The sequence below is a fragment of the Misgurnus anguillicaudatus genome, chromosome 17 (assembly GCF_027580225.2).
Source record: "Misgurnus anguillicaudatus chromosome 17, ASM2758022v2, whole genome shotgun sequence".
Taxonomy (NCBI): Eukaryota; Metazoa; Chordata; class Actinopteri; order Cypriniformes; family Cobitidae; genus Misgurnus; species Misgurnus anguillicaudatus.
Genome location: NC_073353.2, coordinates 33,036,719 through 33,062,127, shown reverse-complemented (window position 1 = coordinate 33,062,127; position 25,409 = coordinate 33,036,719). Strand labels below are relative to the sequence as shown.

At 38.1% G+C, this 25,409-nt stretch overlaps 2 protein-coding genes across 2 annotated transcripts in view; one reads left to right on the top strand and one right to left on the bottom strand.

The window, feature by feature from the left end:
• stat4 (signal transducer and activator of transcription 4) overlaps positions 1-315 on the bottom strand; it is a 46,594-nt gene extending 46,279 nt beyond the window's left edge. The window contains exon 1 of the mRNA XM_073854794.1: positions 33-315. The gene's annotated coding sequence lies outside the window, so the exon portion shown is untranslated. The remainder of the gene's footprint in view (positions 1-32) is intronic.
• Positions 316-1,280: 965 nt separating this feature from the next.
• wdr75 (WD repeat domain 75) overlaps positions 1,281-25,409 on the top strand; it is a 53,954-nt gene continuing 29,825 nt past the window's right edge. The window contains exons 1-6 of the mRNA XM_073854638.1: positions 1,281-1,437; positions 1,796-1,925; positions 3,517-3,582; positions 3,683-3,782; positions 4,841-4,965; positions 9,705-9,775. Coding sequence (XP_073710739.1) covers positions 1,352-1,437; positions 1,796-1,925; positions 3,517-3,582; positions 3,683-3,782; positions 4,841-4,965; positions 9,705-9,775 — 578 coding nt within the window. The 5' untranslated portion in view covers positions 1,281-1,351. The remainder of the gene's footprint in view (positions 1,438-1,795; positions 1,926-3,516; positions 3,583-3,682; positions 3,783-4,840; positions 4,966-9,704; positions 9,776-25,409) is intronic.

The window sequence follows — 25,409 nt, the reverse complement described above, 5'->3', positions numbered from 1 at the left end:
ATTACACTATTTACCATCACGTGGCTGCTTACCTGTGTCTTATATAAAAGTGTCGATCTCGAATGCCCTTTACACAATATTGCTCGATCAGCCTTCGGTATAAGCACGTATTAAATCTTCTGTTACTTCAAACGTCGTGCCCATAGACCTCGCGACGGTGCTTTTAGAGAACTGAAATGAAATTATATTTACATCAAATGTTCCTAGAGGTCTGGAAATGGTTTTAATGACCCGTTTCCGTTCATTGGTCGAGCTCAAAAGCATGAATGTCAGCTACTACATCCAGTAAACAGGTGGCTTCTTCAAGGAAATGTTGAGCACTTGACGAACGAGGAAACGTAAAAGAAAAGCACGAGGGGAAGTCCCCCAACTTGACATTAGCTACTTTCAATTTTTATTGACAACAAGCCTCGGACATTCTGTAACTTTGTTAAAAAACAGATTTTTATTTTATTTTAATAATATGCTTCAGCTTTAGTGTAAGATGATGTTTATTTGATGCTTGTATTTTGCAGACCTTACAGCAGTTGCGCACTCTATCAAGTATAAACACATATGTTCATTCATGAAGTGGCTGTAGTAAGAAGTTAAAGGAAGATCTGAGCCAATGACCCCAACTTTAAAAGTACTCAGACTAGGACATGTCCCTGTTTTTGGACCTTTATTTATATGTGTAAAGTAAACGTAACACAAGAAATGATGCTGGACTGGACATAAATGGAAAGACAGTCCATGCAAATAAACAATACTAAAAATATATTTTTACATGAATAAACAATTTATATTTTGTATTTTATCACATTTTAGTGTGTTGAATTTGTACTTTTATTAATTTGTTATGTCAATTTGAATGTTATATTAATTTATTATGTACAAACAAATCATAGTCTTCCTTTATAGTGAACAAAAATTAATTAATCATTAAAAATTAATTATATTATATTAATATTATATAATATTTAATTATATAACAAGATTTCACATCACACTGAGGGCTGTTTTATGCAAGAATGTATGTTTTCTATGAGGCATAAACAACTTCCACTAGAGGACGCCCGGGGGTCAAAAACCCAAATCCAGTTATCTCATTAAGTTTTTGTCCTTTTCAGATACTATGAACGCCAATAATTATAAACATACAAGTATTGAGTCTCTGCTTTCTTTTCTCTGCTTTTTTATATCTGAGCGTATTAATTTAAGATTGCACTTTATTTTTTAGTTTTTCGAGTACAGTTTTTTCTATGGACGCTGCTCCGGGCCGCACGATGGCGCTAAGCTCCAGACTGTCACTTCACTGCAGCCGAAGCAGAACTGCACAGCGGCCACATGTGAACATTTCGGAGTTAAAAATATGGTGGAGAATAGTGACATCCGCGTGGTTCGCTGCGGCGGCAGCAAAATAAACCTGAGACCGCCGATTATCTCCCAAGACTCGAGGTATCTGTTAATTCATGAATATATTTTTATGCGTGTTTTTCTCTTTGTTATATAACTTAAACGTCAACACTAACAAACGTGTGCTGTGGTGAATGGAATGCTGTTCCCTCAGAGAACAACGTTCCTATTTATTAACCTCTTTTGAAAATTAAACGTAGAAACCATCACTGAAATGCTAATGGATCTAACGTTTATAATGGAAATTGTTTTGGTTTAAATGGGAACTATAATGGACTCTGTTGGTCCCTGCTAACAGTGTGTGTTGGTGGTACTATGTTGGAAGTACAGTGTAGTAGCATAGACATGACGCATACCACAGATTGTTTCAAAGTTGTTGAAAGTTGTTTCATCCTTGCAGGTTTGTATTGTGCATATCTGGAGATTTAATAAAGGTCTACAGCACACGGACAGAAGAGTGGATACATAATCTACAGGGCCACACCAAACAAGTAACCGGCATCGCATTGAACCCTTCCAATCACCTACAGGTTAGTGTGAACATCAGAGTCCTGTATTGTCGTATTCAACTCTTAAATGCTTCTCCTCGGACCATAGACATAATACATTAGACTGTGATGTACTCAAAAACATATATGTACAAATTAAGAAACACAAGAGTTACAAGAAAAAAAGTATGGTAAGATGAATTGGGGTTCTCTTTTCTTAAGAGAGACACGTTGGTCTTTATTATGTTATTATGCAATTTAAAGTTGGTCTGTCAGATCTGTATGTTACAGGGTTTAGGGCAGGCATGATTATGTAAGACAAGCCTATGTTATGTTTGATCAGTTTAGGATGATCATAGAGATGCTGTGATTGTATCATTAAAGTACTATAGAGAACCCTAAAGCTCAAAACTGACATTTATATGGCCTTTTTGTATGTATAGTCAATCATACTAGAAGGTAGATTGTTACTGTGAATGTATATTTTGAAAATGGTATAACAGAACCTGTGTTTGTTGCAGTTTTGAGCAGCTAAGACCAGCTAAAAAATGAATGGTCAAACCCCATCTAAAACCATCCTGGTACACCAGATTAAGCAGCTAAAACCAGGCTGCAAGAACAGCTAAAACCAGCCAATCAGATTTGTCTTGTTTTAGAGGGTCTTTTTTAGTAGGAAATCTTTTCTGTTCCAGCAAGTACACTTTGATCAGATATTACTCCGACAATTTCGAGAGAAAAAAAGACTTCCTTGCCAATACTCCTGCATCTCGTTTGATTTAAAATAATGTATTAATACCTCTGAGCAACACCTATACGTTGCCGCTCCTAAGTATAAGGGCATTATAAGTATTGGCATTAATATTTGGATACTCTTGTGTTTTCTTCGGTTAAAAATAATGCCTATTTGGTGGATATGATACTAGTAAACCTACAGTGGTGGAGGTGATGTTTGAAATGACTTTTTGCAAGAGGAAAAACTACTCTTTAGTTGCCTATTATCGTTAAATAATGCTGTCATTTCCCAATAATTTTGTCGATATTTAGATTATAATGCTAAAGTTTTACGAAAATTTGTAATGGAAATGCAGCTATTGACACTAAGGTTAGTCTCTGACAGTAACATTCTTTATTGCTATGATGGATGCATTTAGAAATTGCAGGTTTTTAATAAAACAAGAATAATTTTTGTCAATAATATTGCAAGCTACAGGCTATAGTTCATAGATTGTTGTAATAAGTTAGCTCACTGAACAACACAACAGGATTTTATTCCTTTACAAAGCATTTAAACCAGTGGTCTCCACCAGGTTGCCCATACAGAGTCTGTGAGCTGTGCGCCAAAGCACATTCTGTAATAGCTCCAGTTTTAAGATTTTTTTATTAGCATTGCTTCTTTTATGCATGTTAACATTTTTAACAATTATAAATCATTTCAACAAGTAAAAGAAAAAGGTTTTAAGTAAACTATATAAAAAAAAGTAGCCCTTCAGATTGTTTTATCCATTGTGGTTGCCCTTGCTCACAAAAAGGTTGGAGACCCCTGATCTAAACCATCATGCCATTTCTTTATTGTGTCTTAAAAGTAATTGAACAACAGTTTGTTTACTTGCTGTCTTTGTTTATTCTTCTGCAGGTCTACTCTTGCTCAGCAGATGGCACTGTTAAATTATGGGATTTCCTTGATGGCATTCTCATCAAGGTATGACTCGTGATTTGAATGACAAAGCTACTGTTACAGTAACTAGTACAAATGTTTTCATTCCTCTCATATTACTGTTTTTTTATCTTCTTTTTCTCAGACGTTTGTCTTTGGATATCCGTTGTTTTCACTGTGTGTGTCCCAGAAACACGAGGGAGTCATTTTCCTGCTTTTCCCTTTGGCTAAAGAATCAGTCGCTGGTATGTAGGTTTTAGGTCTAATAATGAAGTCATTGATAGCTGGCACTCAATAGTAGGCATCAAACTTATTTGATTCACATTTAAGTTTTTTTAACCAGACACATGCCTTATCTTAGACATGAGGAGATGAGTTTTAGAGTGTTTTTTTTTTATTTTAAGAAATGATACTATGTCCGACATTTAATTTTTTGTGACCATAAACTTGTTTTGTCCTCTTTATGGGTCAAAAGGAAAAATTTATTTCCCAATAGGCTTTATGCCCAGCTGCACTACTTCCTGAACTTAAGCCAGCTCCTTGTTTCCTGTCTTCCATTATTGGACAAACTGATTAATCCAGGTGTGCCTGACCTCAGTAGTCACAACAACAATAATCGGACACGCCTGGATTAATCAGTTTGTCCAATAATGGCAGACAGGAAACAAGGAGCTGGCTGAAGTTCAGGAAGTAATGCTGCTGGGCATAAAGCCTATTCTTAAAGATTTTATAAAGATTTTTTTTTAATTTATATAAAAAATTAAAAGGCACCACAATATTTTTGTGGGAGGGGTCCGGAAATGCACTGTGGGTAGTCACACAAAGCCCAGCAAGCTGTAGTTGTCATTTCATTGTCTAGGCTTACTATAGACCTGATATACACCAGCTATGAGTAACCCACTTCTAGCCAAAATTAACTTGAATTTGGTTGCATGTCATTTTTGTCAAAATATCTTATATAGTCTTATACAGTGATTATAAGGTGCTTGTTTTTTTTTTCTTTATTAATTTTGGGCTATTGTTATACCTCTTAAATTTTCACTGACAGCCTCAATTTTGCCTAGATGTCTGGGCTTTGTTTGGATGGCTATTAGACGTCTTTTAAACCCAAATTTGCTTGCTGGGTTAGCTCAGACACAACTTGTTTTGTAACATGCTCTCATCAAACCACCAAAACCCTTAAACTTGGTACCATTTAATAGCATGTCAAGTTCATGAGGTAAAAGGACATGAAACTGTTGCAGGCCATATCACTGACTATAGTTTTTCTGAGGTTTTGGCCTTGATTTTTTTGCATGTCCAGAGTGTTTCCAGCTGGTTGCCGCTCATCTGCCCAAGTCAGCAGAACAGGAAGTGGAGGTCAAAGAGCTGTCAGCTGTTTTGGGCGATATCAGTCCAAACCCCACCTGCACAGCGTTTGGCAGAGAGGTAAGAATCTCCCTCACCACTGTTTTGGATCTTTATATATATTAGGGCCGGGACTCGATTAAAAAAATGTATCTAGTTAATTAGAGGCTTTGTAATTAATTAATCGAAATTAATCACATTTTAATCACATATAAATATTTGATCTGAGAACATTGAGAAGTTATTTTTTCACATGGATTTTTAGTATACCATGGGTGGGTTGCACCAACAAGGATTAGGCCTAAATCTGGTTTAAATCAAAGCTTATTTAATAATTCCGTTGCACCAAACTTTAAACCTGTTTAAAAATAAACAGGTTTAAATTTAAACTGTCATTTTGATCCAGGTTTAAATCTTACAGTAAATCTAGATTATCTTTAATCCTGTTGCTCCATTACTTTAAACTCCGTTTTAAATCTCAGTGAGGGATTAACTTTAAACTTGCATATGAGGAGGTTTAAATATGTTTTTTTACAATTTAATGTCTGGCTAAATTATTAGAAACACATACCGCGAGCGTGGTGGCGCTATTTAAAGATGCGTTTATTATAAAATCTCAACAAAGTGAGTTTGGCGGCTCAAAAAGATTATTAACAGCACCGGTGACAGCTACCGATGCTCGTATGTGCTTCTCCTCTGTCACGCGCGCTCCAGTCAGACGAAGGACTGTGAATGTACGGACACACGGTGGTGCTTCATGACAAATGCGTCGACACATCTTGTTCATTATAGCACAATATCTGAGCTTTGCGATATTTCCTGTCACAATATTTCCTGGTCTGTTAATTGTTTTTAAAAGATTGTCAAATGTTTTTATTTGAATCAGACCTTTAGATTATCCTACCGGTGTATGTAGGTGATTTATAATACAACAATTACATAACCTTTGCTTGCATAAACTGTTTATTTCCTCTTTGAATGACAACGTCAACATTGTTGCTGTTTAATTACACCGGAAAATTCAACATGGCGGACAAAATAAATCGCAGATGAAGGATTTAATACAGTTTAAAGATTTAATCTAAGATTTGTTAATCTGTGTTTAAATTTAAGTGGTGCAACACAACTCGAATTAAAATTAAACTGGGATCAACAAACCCTAGATTAGCTCTAAACTCTGCTTAATTTAATCCTTGTTGGTGCAACCCACCCCATGAATAATGACTGAATACATAAGCTTAAGCAACAAAATATTGTTTATTTTTGTTCAACCAAGTTGTTGTACTCGGAGTCGGGCTAATGTCCACGCTAGCTGCTATATGTTTTGCATTGAGATGATACTTGAGGCTCGATGTGCTGCGGTGATATGTGAATTCCTTGTTGCATAGCTTACACACAAACATGCTCTTATCGACCCTTCCATCCGTTTGTTTTTTATTTTAAAAATTTCCCATCCATGGGGCCAACCAAAGCGATCTCATCAGCTTCTTCGTTCATGTTCACTGTGGTTTGTTGTTGTCTGAAGTCATGAACGCTAGTCGGTGCTCCAGTATAATCGGTCCGCCGAAACTCATCCAATGAGAAATGTTCCGCGGTGCAAAACTAAGTGCGATTAAAATGCGTTAAAAATGTTTAACGCGTTATTTTTTTGTGAAATTATAATATAATATAATATATAAAATATAATATAATATAATATAATATATATTTTATTATTATTATTATTATTATTATTATTATTAAGATTATATTTTCAAAAAATGTTCTTTACATTATGATGATTTAAGTAGAAAACAGTAAATACTTCAGCTAGATTTTCACAGAAAGGTCACATCTAAGATAAAAGGGTAAATAATAAATAATACAGATTGTTAAATATAGTCAAAGGAAGTCAGCTAGATTTTCACAGAAAGGTCACATCTAAGATAAAAGGGTAAATAATAAATAATACAGATTGTTAAATATAGTCAAAGGAAGTAAAACAAAAATATACTGTTATGTAATTATTTGACGACAGAATACTTTGTTGCAGATATAACTGTGTTAATAAAGCACAAATTCACAAAAGCCATGCATGTAAAACCCATTATAAAAAAATTCTGCTGTTGGTTAATACTGTTAACTGACGCTGTGCCATGAGCAAGTTTACTTATTTTTACTTATTGTAACATACTTATGTAAATGTTAATCTATCACGACAAACTATATATTGTTGGAAAGGTCTAAGAATGTAGTTTTTATGTTTTAAAACCTATTAGTAGTAGTTTTTTGATAATTTTATCTATTAAATAAAAAAAGCAATATAGTATTATTTTTATTACAAATAAATGTAAACTGCTATAAAAAATATATTTTCACCTCCAGACACAAAAACGTTAAAGTGTCTATAAAACAATACCAAAATTAGGCTTCTAGACCAAAAAAATTATATATTTTTTGTCTAGAAGTTAGACCAGAGTTATATCAATTTGAAGGTGTGCATCACCTTTTTTACCACCCCACCACTCAAAAAGGGCAGCGCCAGTTAAAGGGTTAATGTAACCCGAGAATTGCCGGTTCGAGACTCACGGCCGGCAGGTTGCATCTGAGGTGCGCTTGAGCAAGGCACCTTAACCCTAAATGCTCCCTGATGCAGCATACACACGCGAAGCATCGCGTTCCTCGCTCTAGATTACTCGTAGTATTAACTTTGTGTCATCCAAATTTTTCACTCGGTTAAATATTTTCAACTTGCATGAACACTCATTTTAGGTAAGTAGCACATGTTTTCCAAGCAATCGTGCTGCCTAATTCACATCGCACAGCGCCAATTCGTTTTGACTTTGTATGTTATCTACTTGCGCAGATCATTGAATTCACGTCTGGTGTGTACGCCTCATGAGTGCTGGGAAAGCTGCACACTGCCCTGAGCGGGTGTGTGTGTGTTCACTACTCCCTGGGATGGGTTAAATGCAGAGGACACACTTCGAGTATGCATTTCATACTTAACAAACATGTCCCTTTCACTTCAGTATTTCTCATATTGCAATATCATCACAAAAAAACAAAATATTGCATTGTCATTTCCCCCAATAAAGTGCAAGCCTACAAAGCAATGAAGATACTGTCATAAATGACAACAATTGCCTTAATTTAATGTCTTTACACCAGAGCAAAACGTGTGTGTATTTCGTTAAGAAATATTTAAAATGGGTCGTGTTTGGTAGACGGGAGGTGTCTTTAGGCAAACACTACATCAAACATACTCCTCTTGTTATGGTAAAATTTGTTGCCAACCTGCGTAGTCATTGCCTTTGTAAGTTGGTTGATGTGGTACGGTAAACAGTTTAAACCTCTGAAGGTTAATTAGTGTGGCACAGCACAGGTGTTATTTTTGTAGCGTCAGTAGCCGTGTTACATGATAGCTAGTTGTTTTGGTAAAGTCATTACTCACCATGACTTCTGAATTTTTAATGTGGTGTGTAAATGTGACTTAGCTCTGTGTAACACAGGGAAAGGTTTTGAAGAGTCATGAGTCATGACCGTGCACTTAATTGCTGTTTGAGGTATATGAATAAGGATTGATTTTATCCATTTAATGTTTTTGCTGTAATGACGTGTATTTTATGATTGTTTGTTTTGTTATAGGCCAGAGCCAAATTTCAATGACCTATTTTTTTCACATGCTTGCAGAGAATGGTTTACCAAAACTAAGTTACTGGGTTGATCTTTTTCACATTTTCTAGGTTGAAAGAAGAACTGGGGACCCAATTACAACATATGATCTGTCCCCTTTTAAGGGTTAATTTTTTTTTATTTGGCCGAGATACAACTATTTGAAAATGTCGATTTTCTAAAAATTAAATATTTAGAAAATCGCCTTTTAAAGGTGGGGTGCATGATCTCTAAAAGCCAATGTTGATATTTGAAATCACTTAAACACGCCCCTACCCCAATAAAATCTTGACCTTCTTTTGATAGACCCGCCCCCAGATACCCATACACACATACGCAACCCATGAAAGATGTTGGTTGGTAGACACGCCCCTTACTGCTGATTGGCTACAAGTGTGTTTTGATACTAGGCCCGACTCCCTTTTCCAAAGTGTTTTTCAAAAATCATGCACCCCGCCTTTACTGTTAAGCGTCGCCGTCCCGAATACGGGACACCTAAGTTTGCATTAATATTGTTGATGTAAATTTTTAATCTATCACTACAAACTATATTTCGTTGGAAAGGTCTAAGCCTCCAGAATAAACATTTCAACAGTGTTTTATAAAATAAATTATGTAGGGAGAGTAATTGATTCATTTATGAAGAGAGTGTGTCTCAAAACATTTATTTTCTGCTAAATGTCACTGTCCCACCAGCAGGACCCCTACATTTACTTCAATGTTTGCATAATCATGACAAACTGTATATTGTTTGAAAGCTCCAATAGTGTAGATTTAACTCAATGGGGGGGGGGTGACGCTTAAAAGGTTAAAGTTGTCAAAATGAAGTCATTGACAACACATTACTAATGATAAATCCATCTTTGATATATTTACAGTAGGGAATGTACAAATATCTTCATTAAACATGATCTTTACTTAATATCCTATTGATTTTTGCCATAAAAATATTGCTAATTTGACCCATACAATGTATTGTTGGCTATTGCTACAAATTTGACATTTGTTCCTTATTTTTCTTCCAACAATTCAGCATTGGGAAAAGTGCTATAGAAATACATTTGCATTGATTTCAAAGCTTTGCTCATCTACTGTTATGTCCCGCAGCTTTTGAAACTACATGAAGATTTTATTATCTATTCATAATATTTTTCTTGTGTTTTCAGGGTGAATATATAGCGTCTGCCAAAGCCCTCAAACTTACAGTTTTTTTCTTCAGGAAGCAGATAACAAACAGGTAATAAATACTGTATTTTGAGTGAACATGTAGGAACGTGTTTGACCGCACTGCTTATTTTCTGGCCTCAGTGAACACATGACTTGGATCTTGTTGGTTGTTTTTGGCTTTTGTTTTTGTTCAAAATATAACCATTTTATTGTGAAACAGCAGATTAGTCTGAGTAGTTCACCCAAAAATGAAAATTCTCACTCTTAGGCCATCTCAGATGTATATAACATCCTTTAGTTCAGTGGTTCTCAAACTGGTGGCCCTGTGATTGTGCCAGGGGGCCCCAGTTTTGACATTTTATTAGGGGTCAAGCCCCGAAGGGGCGTAGAACCCTATTGTTATTGTTAGTTTTCTTATTAGGGGTCAAGCCCCGAAGGGGCGTAGAACCCTATTGTTATTGTTAGTTTTTAGGGGTCAAGCCCCGAAGGGGCGAAGACCCCTATTGTATTTGTTAGTTTTCTTTTTATAATAATTATTATTATTAGTTATTCTTCTTCCGCCATTGCGGTCTATGGCAGCCCATAGAACCGTACGTAGGAAAGTTATGAAATTTGGCACACTGATAAAGGACAGTCCAATGTGTCCCCACAGCAAATTTGGAGTCTCTATCTCTAAACCGCTAGCGCCACCAACAGTCCAAAGTTGCACTTATGTTTTTGCTTATATCTTCTGATCCTTAAGTCCTAGAAATAAAATTCTTGTTTCCTATGATTCCCTGGCTCAAGACGATTCGATTGGACCCTATGACGTCATTTTCCGTCATTAAAATTTTTCCGCCATTTTGAATTATTCGTAAAACCTACTTTTGCGAACTCGTCCTAGGGTTTTTGCCCGATTGCCACGAAAATTGGTATGCAACATCTACAGACACTCACGGCAAAAAGTTATTAAAAGAATTTCGATAAACCATTGCGTTGTTATATAGCGCGTCAACAAACTTTACTTAGAGTGCAAAAAAACAGGTTTTAGGCTGTATCTTCGCCAAACTTAGACCTATGGTCACGAATCTTGGTACCTGAGATGTCAGTCAGGAACTGAGGGAGCATGCACAGTTTCGTTGCAGCGCCACCTAGTGGCCAGACGAATGTTTTATAGGCCTATAACTTTGGATCCGATTGACGTATTTTCACGGGACTTGTTTCTTTGGTGTTCTGAATAGTTGCCGAGTCCAACGATACCAAACATGCCAGAATTCGCCTTACGGTTAACCCTGGGCAGCAAAATAGCGCTTAAAAAACACGAGTGAATATCTCCGCGAGCGTTTTTCCGATCGACTCGAAAACACCATAGGAAGAAACTAACCTTACCTTCTGAACAAAAAGTTCTATTGGCATTATATTAAAATTTTCATCAGAAATGGCCGAAAATTGCAAAAAACGAAAAATTACCTTCAAATTTTGTGTTTTTTACACATAAATGTTTATAACTTCGCAACGAAACAATATTTTTTCACCAAATTTGATACACTGATGTATGAGCACATTCTGAGGCCACACAAAAAAAATTGTATGCCTGCACCACTAGGTGGCCCTATAATTAAACAAAATCTTTCATATCAAGCAAGCCCTATGATCATACAACTATTTTATAGCTAAACTAAAGTGTATAGTCATGAAACTAGCTAGATGTAACGCAGTCATGACTTAAGGTTGCATGGACAGTTTTGTCATAGCGCCACCTAGGGGTTTTGAGATAGAAAATGGCTATTTTTGCATAAAACTACTGCAACAACACATCTAAAACCATGAGTCTTCATGGATTATTCCTTGATTATTCCTCCATGGCTTGGAGTATAATCATTGGTGGTTGCCAATTCAATCCCTAGCAACCAATGACAATACCTTATCAACCGTTTTTTTGCAAGAGCTTTTTCTCTACATCAGAACATCGTAAAGACATGGGGATGGTCTCTTTTGACTCATTTAACTTGTTGTAACATGTTGTGAACCATGTTTTGCCACTGCAAACATCACTCACGTGTCTTTCAGTGCTCTAATGTTCCATGATTGTCAATAACAGAAGGACAATTGCAGTATACAAGAACATAGATTATTTTTGTTGCTTACTTTTGCGTTCTTTATCTGAAATCATTAGGTTTACCTAGGTTCTTATGTCTGCTTATCCAAACTCACCTTTACATCCTTCTGTGCCTTTTTCGGCTTGACCCCGGTATTGCTGCTTGCAGCTATATTTAGGGGTCAAGCCCCGAAGGGGCGTAGAACCCTATTGTATTTGTTAGTTTTCTTTTTATAATAATTATTATTATTATTAGTTATTCTTCTTCCGCCATTGCGGTCTATGGCAGCCCATAGAACCGTACGTAGGAAAGTTATGAAATTTGGCACACTGATAAAGGACAGTCCAATGTGTCCCCACAGCAAATTTGGAGTCTCTATGTCTAACCCACTAGCGCCACCAACAGTCCAAAGTTGCACTTATGTTTTTGCTTATAACTTCTGATCCGTAAGCCCTAGAAACAAAATTCTTACTTCCTCTGATTCCTTGGCTCAAGACGATTCGATTGGACCCTATGTCGTTATTTTCCGTCATAAAAATTGTTCCGCCATTTTGAATTATTCGTAAAACCTACTTTTTCGAACTCGTCCTAGGGCTTTTCTCCGATTGCCACGAAAATTGGTATGTATCATCTTGAGACACGCATGGCAAAAAGTTATCAAAAGAATTTCGATACAGCAATCCGTTGTCGTATACCGCCTTAACAAATTTTACGTAGAGCGCAAAAAAACTGATTTTAGGCTGTATCTTCGTCAAACTTAGGCCTATTGACACGACACTTGGTTCTTCTGATGCCAATCAGGAACCGAGGGTGCATGCACAGTTTCGTTGCAGCGCCACCTAGTGGCCAGAGAAATGTTTTATACACCTATAACTTTGGCTCCGATTGACGTATTTTCACAGGACTTGTTTCTTTGGAGTTCTGAATAGTTGCCGAGTCCAACGATACCAAACATGCCAGATTTCGCCTTACGGTTAACCCTGGGCAGCAAAATAGCGCTTAAAAAACACGCGTGAATATCTCCGCGAGCGTTATTCCGATCGTCTCGAAAACACCATAGGAAGAAACTAACCTTACCTTCTGAACAAAAAGTTCTATTGGCGTTATATTAAAATTTTCATCAGAAATTGCCGAAAATTGCAAAAAACGAAAAATTACATTCAAATTTTGTGTTTTTTACACATAAATGGTTGTAACTTCGTAACGAAAATATATTTTTTCACCAGATTTGCTACGCTGATGCATGAGCACATTCTGAGGCAACACAAAAAAAATTGTGTGCTTGCACCACTAGATGGCCTTATAATTGAACAAAACCTTTGATAACAAGCCAGCCTTATGGTCATACAACTGTTTCTTAACTAAACTAAAGTGTATTGTCATAAAACTAGCTAGATGTAACACAATCATGACCTGATGTTGCATGCACAATTTTTTCATTGCGCCACCTACTGGTTTTGAGATAGAATATAGTATTTTTGCCTAAAACTACTGCAACAACACATCTAAAACCATGAGTCATCAAGGATTATTCCTTTCATGGCTTTGACTATAATCACTGGTGGTTGCCAAGTTACTCCCTAGCAACCATTGAGAATACCTTATCGACCGTTTTTGCAAAAGCTATATCTCAGCATCAAAACATCGTAGAGACACGGGGATGGTCTCTTTTGAGTTATTAAACTTGTTGTAACATGATGTGACCCATGTTTTGCCACTGCAAACACCACTCACATGTCCTTCAGTGCTCTAATGTTCCATGATTGTCAATAACAGAAGAACGATTGCAGTAGACAAGAACTTAAATTATTTTTGTTTATAACTTTTTTGTTTTTTTTATCTAAAATTATTAGGTTTATCTAGGTTCTTCAATCTGCTTATCCAATTCAACTTTACTTTCTTCTGTGCCCTTTTTGGCTTGACCCCGGCATTGCTGCTTGCAGCTATATTTAGGGGTCAAGCCCCGAAGGGGCGAAGACCCCTATTGTATTTGTTAGTTTTCCTATTATAATAATTATTATTCTGGTTCTTCTTCCGCCATTGCGGTCTATGGCAGCCCATAGAACCGTACATAGGAAAGTTATGAAATTTGGCACACTGACAGAGGACAGTCCAATGTGTCCCCACAGCAAATTTGGAGTCTCTATCTCTAACCCGCTAGCGCCACCAACAGTCCAAAGTTGCACTTATGTTTTTGGTTATAACTTCTGATCCGTAAGTCCCAGAAACAAAATTCTTGTTTCCTCTGATTCCTTGGCTGAAGACGATTCGATTGGACCCTATGTCGTCATTTTCCGTCATGAAATTTTTTCCGCCATTTTAAATTATTGGTAAAACCTACTTTTTCGAACTCGTCCTAGAGCTTTTGTCAGATTGCCACGAAAATTGGGATGTATCATCTAGAGACGCTCATGGCAAAAAGTTATCAAAAGAATTTCGATACAGCAATCCGTTGTTGTATACCGCCTTAAAGAATTTTACATATAGCGCATAAAAACTGATTTTAGGCTGTATCTTCGTCAAACTTAGGCCTATTGACACGACACTTGGTACTTGTGATGCCAGTCAGGAACTGAGGGCGCATGCACAGTTTCGTCGCAGCGCCACCTAGTGGCCAGACAAATGATTTTTACACCTATAACTTTGGCTGCGATCAACGTATTTTGACGGGACTTGATTTTTAGGAGTCCTGAGTAGTCGCCGAGTCCAAAGATACCAAACATTCCAAAATTCGCCTTACGGTTAACCCTGCGCAGCAAAATAACGCTTAAAAAACACGCGTGAATATCTCCGCGAAAGTTTTTCCGATCGACTCGAAAACACCATAGGAAGAAACTAACCTTACCTTCTGAACAAAAAGTTCTATTGGCGTTATATTAAAATTTCCATCAGAAATGGCCGAAAATTGCAAAAAACGAAAATTGACCTTTAAATTTTGTATTTTTTACACATAAATGGTTATAACTTCGCAACGAAACAATATTTTTTCACCAGATTTGATACACTGATGTATGAGCACATTCTGAGGCCACACAAAAAAAATTGTGTGCTTGCACCACTAGATGGCCTTATAATTGAACAAAACCTTTGATAACAAGCCAGCCTTATGGTCATACAACTGTTTCTTAACTAAACTAAAGTGTATTGTCATAAAACTAGCTAGATGTAACACAATCATGACCTGATGTTGCATGCACAATTTTTTCATTGCGCCACCTACTGGTTTTGAGATAGAATATGGTATTTTTGCCTAAAACTACTGCAACAACACATCTAAAACCATGAGTCATCATGGATTATTCCTTTCATGGCTTTGACTATAATCACTGGTGGTTGCCAATTTACTCCCTAGCAACCATTGAGAATACCTTATCAACCGTTTTTGCAAAAGCTTTATCTCTGCATCAGAACATCGTAGAGACACGGGGATGGTCTCTTTTGGGTTATTAAACTTGTTATAACATGATGTGACCCGTTTTGCCATTGCAAACACCACTCACATGTCCATCAGTGCTCTAATGTTTCATGATTGTCAATAATAGAAGGACGATTGCAGTAGACAAGAACTTAGATTGTTTTTGTTGATAACTTTTTTGTGTTTACATCTAAAATTATTAGGTTTACCTAGGTTCTTCAATCTGCTTATCCAATCTCAATTTTACATCCTTTTGTGCCCTTTTTGGCTTGACCCCGGCATTGCTGCTTGCAGCTATATTTAGGGGTCAAGCCCCGAAGGGGCGTAGAACCCTATTGTTATTGTTAGTTTTCTTATTATTATTATTATTATTCTTGTTCCGCGTTCTTCCACCCAAAAGTCAATGGCAGCCCATAGAACCGTACGTAGGAAAGTTATGAAATTTGGCACACATGTAGAGGACAGTCTCAGAAGTTACTATAGCAACATTGGTGTGTCTGACTCAAACCCTCTAGCGCCACCAACAGTCCAAAAATCCACTTATGTTCATGCTCATAACTTCTGACCCGTGAGACCTAGAAACTAAATTCTTCTTTCCTCTGAATCCTTTGCTCATGATGATTCAATTGCACACATTGATGTCATTTGTGTCATGCACATCTTTCCGCCATTTTGAATTTTCCGTAAAACCTACTTTTTCGAACTCCTCCTAGACCGTTCGTCCGATTTGCATGTCCTTTGGTATGTAGCATCTAGAGACACCCCAGACAAAAAGTTATCAAAAGCTTTTTGATAGACCAATGCGTTCTCGTATACAGTGACAACATATATGGCGGCGAGCACGCCAAAACGGACGTGAGGCCGTATCTTCGCAAAACTTTATTGTATCGACACGAAACTTGGTATATGTCATTACAGTCATGACCTGAGGGTGCCTGCAACGTTTCGTCACAGCGCCACCTAGTGGTCACGAGATTCGAAAAATGCCTATTTTCGCTTATAACTACTTCAAACTTGAGTCTAAAATCATGAAGGTGGTCTTGTAAGATTCCTTGAGGCATGCCGAGTCAAACGATAACAAACGGTTTTCGGTCGGCCATTTTGGGTGTCGGCCATTTTGAATTTTCTCATTAAGTTCAGTATTTCACAAACAGAATGACGTATCGCTACGAAATTTGGCATGGTTCATCAGTGACATGTTCTGAGCGCACCTATAAATCTTTAGGACAGCGCCACCTAGTGGTCAGGATATATAAATAAATTGTTTAAAATCTTTATAGCATTTGATTCATTTGCCACACTGAAATGAGACTTCACTCTATTGATTCCTTGGCTCGTGCTGAGTCCGACTGTACCAAATATGATAGAGTCAAACCTACTTCCTGTCGGCCATTTTGAATTATATTGAACACCTACTTTTTCGAACTCCTCCTAGAGCGCTCGTGTGATTGGCTTGATTTTTGGTATGCATCATCTAGAGACACTCTAGACAAAAAGTTATCAAAAGATTTTCGGTAGACCTATCCGTTGTCGTATAACGCATCAAAGAATGCGAGGGCGAGCACGCCAAAATGTGTTTGAGCCTGTATCTTCGCAAAACTTTTGCGTATTAATATGAGACTTGGTAAATGTCATAACAGTGATGACCTGAGGGTGCATGCACCATTTTGTCACACTGCCCCCTACTGGTCACGAGATATAAAAAATGTCTATTTTTGCTTATAACTACTGCAAATTTGAATGTAAAATTATGAGACTGGTCTTGTTAGATTTCGTGAGGCATGCCGAGTCAAACGATAACAAATGGTTTTTGGTCGGCCATTTTGTGTGTCGGCCATTTTGAATTTTTTCTTTAAATTCAAGTATTTCAGAAACGCAATTGCGTATAGTTATGAAACTTGGTACGGTTCATCAGCAACATGTTCTGGCAGAACTTGTAAACCTTTTGGCACCCCCTAGTGGTCAAGAGATTTGAAGCTATATCTCTGCATGTCTTTATCGTATTTACACCAAATTTGGTGGGTGTCATCACAATCAAGACCTGAGTCATAATTTATGGTTTGGTCAGTGCCCCCTAGTGGTCAAGTCATTTAAGGCTATATCTCCGTATCGCTTTATCGTATTTACACCAAATTTGGTGGGTGTCATCACAATCAAGACCTGAGTCATAATTTATGGTTTGGTCAGTGTCCCCTAGTGGTCAAGTCATTTAAGGCTATATCTCCATATCGCTTTATCGTATTTACACTAAATTTGGTATGTGTCATCACAGTCATGACCTGAGGCACCATCTATTGTTTCGGCACAGCGCCACCTAGTGGTTTCAAGATACAAACAAATTGCTATTTTTTCATAAAAATATTGCAAACTTAGATGTGAAATCATGACAGTCATCACGTATGAATCATTTTTTGCCATGTTTGGCTTGACCCCGGTATCGCTGCTTGCAGCTATATTATTATTAGGGGTCAAGCCCCGAAGGGGCGTAGAACCCTATTGTTATTGTTAGTTTTCTTATTATTATTATTATTATTCTTCCTCTTCCGCCATTGAAGTCAATGGCAGCCCATAGAACCGTACATAGGAAAGTTATGAAATTTGGCACACATGTACAGGACAGTCTTAGAAGTAACTATAGCAAATTTGGTGTGTCTAACTCAAACTCTCTAGCGCCACCAACAGTCCAAACGTCCACTTATGTTCATGCTAATAACTTCTGACCCGTGAGTCCTAGAAACTAAATTCTTGTTTCCTCTGAATCCTTGGCTCATGATGATTCAATTGCACACATTGATGTCATTTGTGTCATGCACATCTGTCCGCCATTTTGAATTTTCCGTAAAACCTACTTTTTCGAACTCCTCCTAGACCGTTTGTCTGATTTGCATGTCCTTTGGTATGTAGCATCTAGAGACACCCAAGACAAAAAGTTATCAAAAGCTTTTTGATAGACCAATGCGTTCTCATATAAATTGACAACATATATGGCGGCGAGCACGCCAAAACGGACGTGAGGCCGTATCTTCGCAAAACTTTTGTGTATCGACACGAAACTTGGTATATGTCATAACAGTCATGACCTGAGGGTGCCTGCAACGTTTCGTCACAGCGCCACCTAGTGGTCACGAGATTCGAAAAATGCCTATTTTCGCTTATAACTACTTCAAACTTGAGTCTAAAATCATGAAGGAGGTCTTGTTAGGTTCCTTGAGGCATGCCGAGTCAAACGATACCAAACCGTTTTCGGTCGGCCATTTTGGGTGTCGGCCATTTTGAATTTTCTCATTAAGTTCAGTATTTCGAAAAAAGAATGGCGTATCGCTACGAAATTTGGCATGGTTCATCAGTGACATGTTCTGAGCGCACCTATAAATCTTTAGGACAGCGCCACCTAGTGGTCAGGATATGTAAATAAATTGTTTAAAATCTTTATATCATTTGATTAAATTGCCACTATGACATAAGACTTCACTCTATTGATTCCTTGGCTCATGCTGAGTCCGACTGTACCAAATATGTCTGAGTCAAACCTACTTCCTGTCGGCCATTTTGAATTATATTGAACACCTACTTTTTCGAACTCCTCCTAGAGCGCTCGTGTGATTGGCTTGATTTTTGGTATGCATCATCTAGAGACACTCTAGACAAAAAGTTATCAAAAGCTTTTCCGTAGACCTATCCGTTGTCGTATAACGCATCAAAGAATGCGAGGGCGAGCACGCCAAAATGTGTTTGAGCCTGTATCTTCGCAAAACTTTTGTGTATTAATATGAGACTTGGTATATGTCATAACAGTGATGACCTGAGGGTGCATGTACCATTTCGTCACACTGCCCCCTACTGGTCACGAGATATAAAAAATGTCTATTTTTGCTTATAACTACTGCAAACTTGAATGTAAAATTATGAGACCGGTCTTGTTAGATTTCGTGAGCCATGCCGAGTCAAACAATACCAAATGGTTTTTGGTCGGCCATTTTGTGTGTCGGCCATTTTGAATTTTTTCTTTAAGTTCAAGTATTTCAGAAACGCAATTGCGTATTGTTATGAAACTTGGTATGGTTCATCAGCAACATGTTCTGGGAGGACTTGTAAACGTTTCGGCGCCCCCTAGTGGTCAAGAGATTTGAAGCTATATCTCTGCATCTCTTTATCGTATTTACACCAAATTTGGTGGGTGTCATCACAATCAAGACCTGAGTCACAATTTATTGTTTGGTCAGTGCCCCCTAGTGGTCAAGTCATTTAAGGCTATATTTCCGTATCGCTTTATCGTATTTACACTAAATTTGGTATGTGTCATCACAGTCATGATCTGAGGCACCATCTATTGTTTCGGCACAGCGCCACCTAGTGGTCTCAAGATACAAAGAAATAGCTATTTTTTTCATAAAACTAATGCAAAATTAGATCTTAAATCATGACAGTCATCATGTATGAATCTTTTTTTGCCATTTTTGGCTTGACCCCGGTATCGCTGCTTGCAGCTATATTTCTTCTTCTTGTTCTTCCGCCATTGAAGTCAATGGCAGCCCATAGAACCGTACATAGGAAAGTTATGAAATTTGGCACACATGTAGAGGACAGTCTTAGAAGTTACTATAGCAACATTGGTGTGTCTGACTCAAACACTCTAGCGCCACCAACAGTGCAAAAATCCACTTATTTTCATGCTCATAACTTCTGACCCGTGAGTCCTAGAAACTAAATTCTTGTTTCCTCTGAATCCTTGGCTCATGATGATTCAAATGCACACATTGATGTCATTTGTGTCATGCACATCTTTCCGCCATTTTGAATTTTTCGTAAAACCTACTTTTTCGAACTCCTCCTAGACCGTTTGTCTGATTTGCATGTCCTTTGGTATGTAGCATCTAGAGACACCCCTGACAAAAAGTTATCAAAAGCTTTTTGATAGACCAATGCGTTCTCATATAAATTGACAACATATATGACGGCGAGCACGCCAAAACGGACGTGAGGCCTTATCTTCGCAAAACTTTATTGTATCGACACGAAACTTGGTATATGTCATTACAGTCATGACCTGAGGGTGCCTGCAACGTTTCGTCACAGCGCCACCTAGTGGTCACGAGATTCGAAAAATGCCTATTTTCGCTTATAACTACTTCAAACTTGAGTCTAAAATCATGAAGGTGGTCTTGTTAGATTCCTTGAGGCATGCCGAGTCAAACGATACCAAACGGTTTTCGGCCGGCCATTTTGGGTGTCGGCCATTTTGAATTTTCTCATTAAGTTCAGTATTTCACAAACAGAATGGCGTATCGCTACGAAATTTGGCATGGTTCATCAGTGACATGTTCTGAGCGCACCTTTAAATCTTTAGGACGGCGCCACCTAGTGGTCAGGATATGTAAACATTTTTTTAAAATCTTTATGTCATTTGATTAAATTGCCACTATGACATAAGACTTCACTCTATTGATTCCTTGGCTCATGCTGAGTCCGACTGTATAAAATATGTCTGAGTCAAACCTACTTCCTGTCGGCCATTTTGAATTATATTGAACACCTACTTTTTCGAACTCCTCCTAGAGCGCTCGTGTGATTGGCTTGATTTTTGGCATGCATCATCTAGAGACACTCTAGACAAAAAGTTATCAAAAGATTTTCGTTAGACCTATCCGTTGTCGTATAACGCATCAAAGAATGCGAGGGCGAGCACGCCAAAATGTGTTTAAGCCTGTATCTTCGCAAAACTTTTGTGTATTAATATGAGACTTGGTATATGTCATAACAGTGATGACCTGAGGGTGCATACACCATTTCGTCACACTGCCCCCTACTGGTCACGAGATATAAAAAATGTCTATTTTTGCTTATAACTACTGCAAATTTGAATGTAAAATTATGAGACTGGTCTTGTTAGATTTCGTGAGGCATGGCGAGTCAAACGATACCAAATGGTTTTTGGTCGGCCATTTTGTGTGTCGGCCATTTTGAATTTTTCTTTAAGTTCAAGTATTTCAGAAACGCAATTGCGTATTGTTATGAAACTTGGTATGGTTCATCAGCAACATGTTCTGGGAGGACTTGTAAACTTTCCGGTGCCCCCTAGTGGTCAAGAGATTTGAAGCTATATCTCTGCATCTCTTTATCGTATTTACACCAAATTTGGTGGGTGTCATCACAATCAAGACCTGAGTCACAATTTATTTTTTGGTCAGTGCCCCCTAGTGGTCAAGTCATTTAAGGCTATATCTCTGCATCTCTTTATTGTATTTACACCAAATTTGGTGGGTGTCATCACAATCAAGACCTGAGTCACAATTTATTGTTTGGTCAGTGCCCCCTAGTGGTCAAGTCATTTAAGGCTATATCTCCGTATCGCTTTATTGTATTTACACTAAATTTGGTATGTGTCATCACAGTCATGGCCTGAGGCACCATCTATTGTTTCGGCACAGTGCCACCTAGTGGTCTCAAGTTACAAAAAATAGCTATTTTTTTCGTAAAACTAATGCAAACTTAGATCTTAAATCATGACAGTCATCAGGTATGAATCATTTTTTGCCATGTTTGGCTTGACCCCGGTATCGCTGCTTGCAGCTATATTTATTATTCATCCTAGTTCTTCCGCCATTGAAGTCAATGGCAGCCCATAGAACCGTACGTAGGAAAGTTATGAAATTTGGCACACATGTAGAGGACAGTCTCAGAAGTTACTATAGCAACATTGGTGTGTCTGACTCAAACCCTCTAGCGCCACCAACAGTCCAAATGTCCACTTATGTTCATGCTCATAACTTCTGACCCGTGAGTCCTAGAAACTAAATTTTTGTTTTCTCTGAATCCTTGGCTCATGATGATTCAATTGCACACATTGATTTCATTTCTGTCATGCACATCTTTCCGCCATTTTGAATTTTCCGTAAAACCTACTTTTTCGAACTCCTCCTAGAGCGTTTGTCCGATTTGCATGTCCTTTGGTATGTAGCATCTAGAGACACCCGTGACAAAAAGTTATCAAAAGCTTTTTGATAGACCAATACGTTCTTGTATACAGTGACAACATATATGGCGGCGAGCATGCCAAAATGGACGTGAGGCCGTATCTTCGCAAAACTTATGTGTATCGACACAAAACTTGGTATATGTCATTACAGTCATGACCTGAGGGTGCCTGCAACATTTCGTCACAGCGCCACCTAGTGGTCACGAGATTCGAAAAATGCCTATTTTCGCTTATAACTACTTCAAACTTGAGTCTAAAATCATGAAGTTGGTCTTGTTAGATTCCTTGAGGCATGCCGAGTCAAACGATACCAAACGGTTTTCGGTCGGCCATTTTGGGTGTCGGCCATTTTGAATTTTCTCATTAAGTTCAGTATTTCACAAACAGAATGGCGTATCGCTACAAAATTTGGCATGGTTCATCAGAGACATGTTCTGAGCGCACCTATAAATCTTTAGGACGGCGCCACCTAGTGGTCAGGATATGTAAAGAAATTGTTTAGAATCTTTATATCATTTGATTAAATTGCCACAGTGACATAAGACTTCACTCTATTGATTCCTTGGCTCGTGCTGAGTCCGACTGTACCAAATATGTCTGAGTCAAACCTACTTCCTGTCGGCCATTTTGAATTATATTGAACACTTACTTTTTCGAACTCCTCCTAGAGCGTTTGTGTGATTGGCTTGATTTTTGGTATGCATCATCTAGAGACACTCTAGACAAAAAGTTATCAAAAGCTTTTCAGTAGACCTATCCGTTGTCGTATAACGCATCAAAGAATGCGAGGGCGAGCACGCCAAAATGTGTTTGAGCCTGTATCTTCGCAAAACTTTTGCGTATTGATTTGAGACTTGGTATATGTCATAACAGTGATTACGTAAGGGGGCATGCACCGTTTCGTCACAGCACCCCCCAGTGGTCACAAGATTTAAAAATTGATTATTTTTGCTTATAACTACTGCAAGCATGTGTGTAAAATTATGAGAGTGGTTTTGTTAGATTTCCTGAAGCATGTCGAGTTAAATGATACCAAATGGTTTTCGGTCGGCCATTTTGGGTGTCGGCCATTTTGATTTTTTTCTTTAAGTTAAGTATTTCATAAACGCAACTGCGTATTGTTATGAAACTTGGTATGGTTCATCAGCAACATGTTCTGAAAGCACTTGTAAACTCTTTGGTGCCCCCTAGTGGTCAAAAATATTTAAGGCTATATCTCTGCATCTCTTCATCGTATTTACTCCAAATTTGTTGGGTGTTATTACAGTAATGTTCAGAGTCACCATCTATTGTTTTAACCAGCGCCCCCTAGTGGTCAAGACATTTGAGGCTATATCTCCGTGTTGCTTTATTGTATTTACACCAAATTTGGTGGGTGTCATCAGTTCATGGCAGTCATCACGTATGATTCATTTTTTGCCATGTTCGGCTTGACCCCGGTATCGCTGCTTGCAGCTATATTTAGGGGTCAAGCCCCGAAGGGGCGTAGAACCCTATTGTTATTGTTAGTTTTCTTATTAGGGGTCAAGCCCCGAAGGGGCGTAGAACCCTATTGTTATTGTTAGTTTTCTTATTATTATTATTAGGGGTCAAGCCCCGAAGGGGCGTAGAACCCTATTGTTATTGTTAGTTTTCTTATTAGGGGTCAAGCCCCGAAGGGGCGTAGAACCCTATTGTTATTGTTAGTTTTCTTATTATTATTATTATTATTTATCTTCCTCGTTCTTCCGCCGAAAGTCAATGGCAGCCCATAGAACCGTACATAGGAAAGTTATGAAATTTGGCACACATGTAGAGGACAGTCTCAGAAGTTACTATAGCAACATTGGCGTGTCTGACTCAAACCCTCTAGCGCCACCAACAGTCCAAAAATCCACTTATGTTCATGCTCACAACTTCTGACCCGTGAGTCCTAGAAACTAAATTCTTGTTTCCTCTGAATCCTTGGCTCATGATGATTCAATTGCACACATTGATGTCATTTGTGTCATGCACATCTTTCCGCCATTTTGAATTTTTCGTAAAACCTACTTTTTCGAACTCCTCCTAGACCGTTTGTCCGATTTGCATGTCCTTTGGTATGTAGCATCTAGAGACACCCAAGACAAAAAGTTATCAAAAGCTTTTCGGTAGACCTATCCGTTCTCGAATAAATTGACAACATATATGGCGGCGAGCACGCCAAAACGGACGTGAGGCCGTATCTTCGCAAAACTTTATTGTATCGACACGAAACTTGGTATATGTCATAACAGTCATGACCTGAGGGTGCCTGCAACGTTTCGTCACAGCGCCGCCTAGTGGTAACGAGATTCGAAAAATGCCTATTTTCGCTTATAACTACTTCAAACTTGAGTCTAAAATCATGAAGGTGGTCTTGTTAGATTCCTTGAGGCATGCCGAGTCAAACGATACCAAACGGTTTTCGGTCGGCCATTTTGGGTGTCGCCCATTTTGAATTTTCTCATTAAGTTCAGTATTTCACAAACAGAATGGCGTATCGCTACGAAATTTGGCATGGTTCATCAGTGACATGTTCTGAGCGCACCAATAAATCTTTAGGACGGCGCCACCTAGTGGTCAGGATATGTAAAAAAAAATTTTAAATCTTTATATCATTTGATTAAATTGCCACACTGACATAAGACTTCACTCTATTGATTCCTTGGCTCATGCTGAGTCCGACTGTACCAAATATGTCTGAGTCAAACCTACTTCCTGTCGGCCATTTTGAATTATATTGAACACCTACTTTTTCGAACTCCTCCTAGAGCGCTCGAGTGATTGGCTTGATTTTTGGTACGCATCCTCTAGAGACACTCCAGACAAAAAGTTATCAAAAGCTTTTCGGTAGACCTATCCGTTGTCGTATAACGCATCAAAGAATGCGAGGGCGAGCACGCCAAAATGAGTTTGAGCCTGTATCTTCGCAAAACTTCTGCGTATTAATATGAGACTTGGTATATGTCATAACAGTGATGACCTGAGGGTGCATGCACTGTTTCGTCACACTGCCCCCTACTGGTCACGAGATATAAAAAATTTCTATTTTTGCTTATAACTACTGCAAACTTGAATGTAAAATTATGAGACTGGTCTTGTTAGATTTCGGAAGGCATGCCGAGTCAAACGATACCAAATGGTTTTTGGTCGGCCATTTTGTGTGTCGGCCATTTTGAATTTTTTCTTTAAGTTCAAGTATTTCAGAAACGCAATTGCGTATTGTTATGAAACT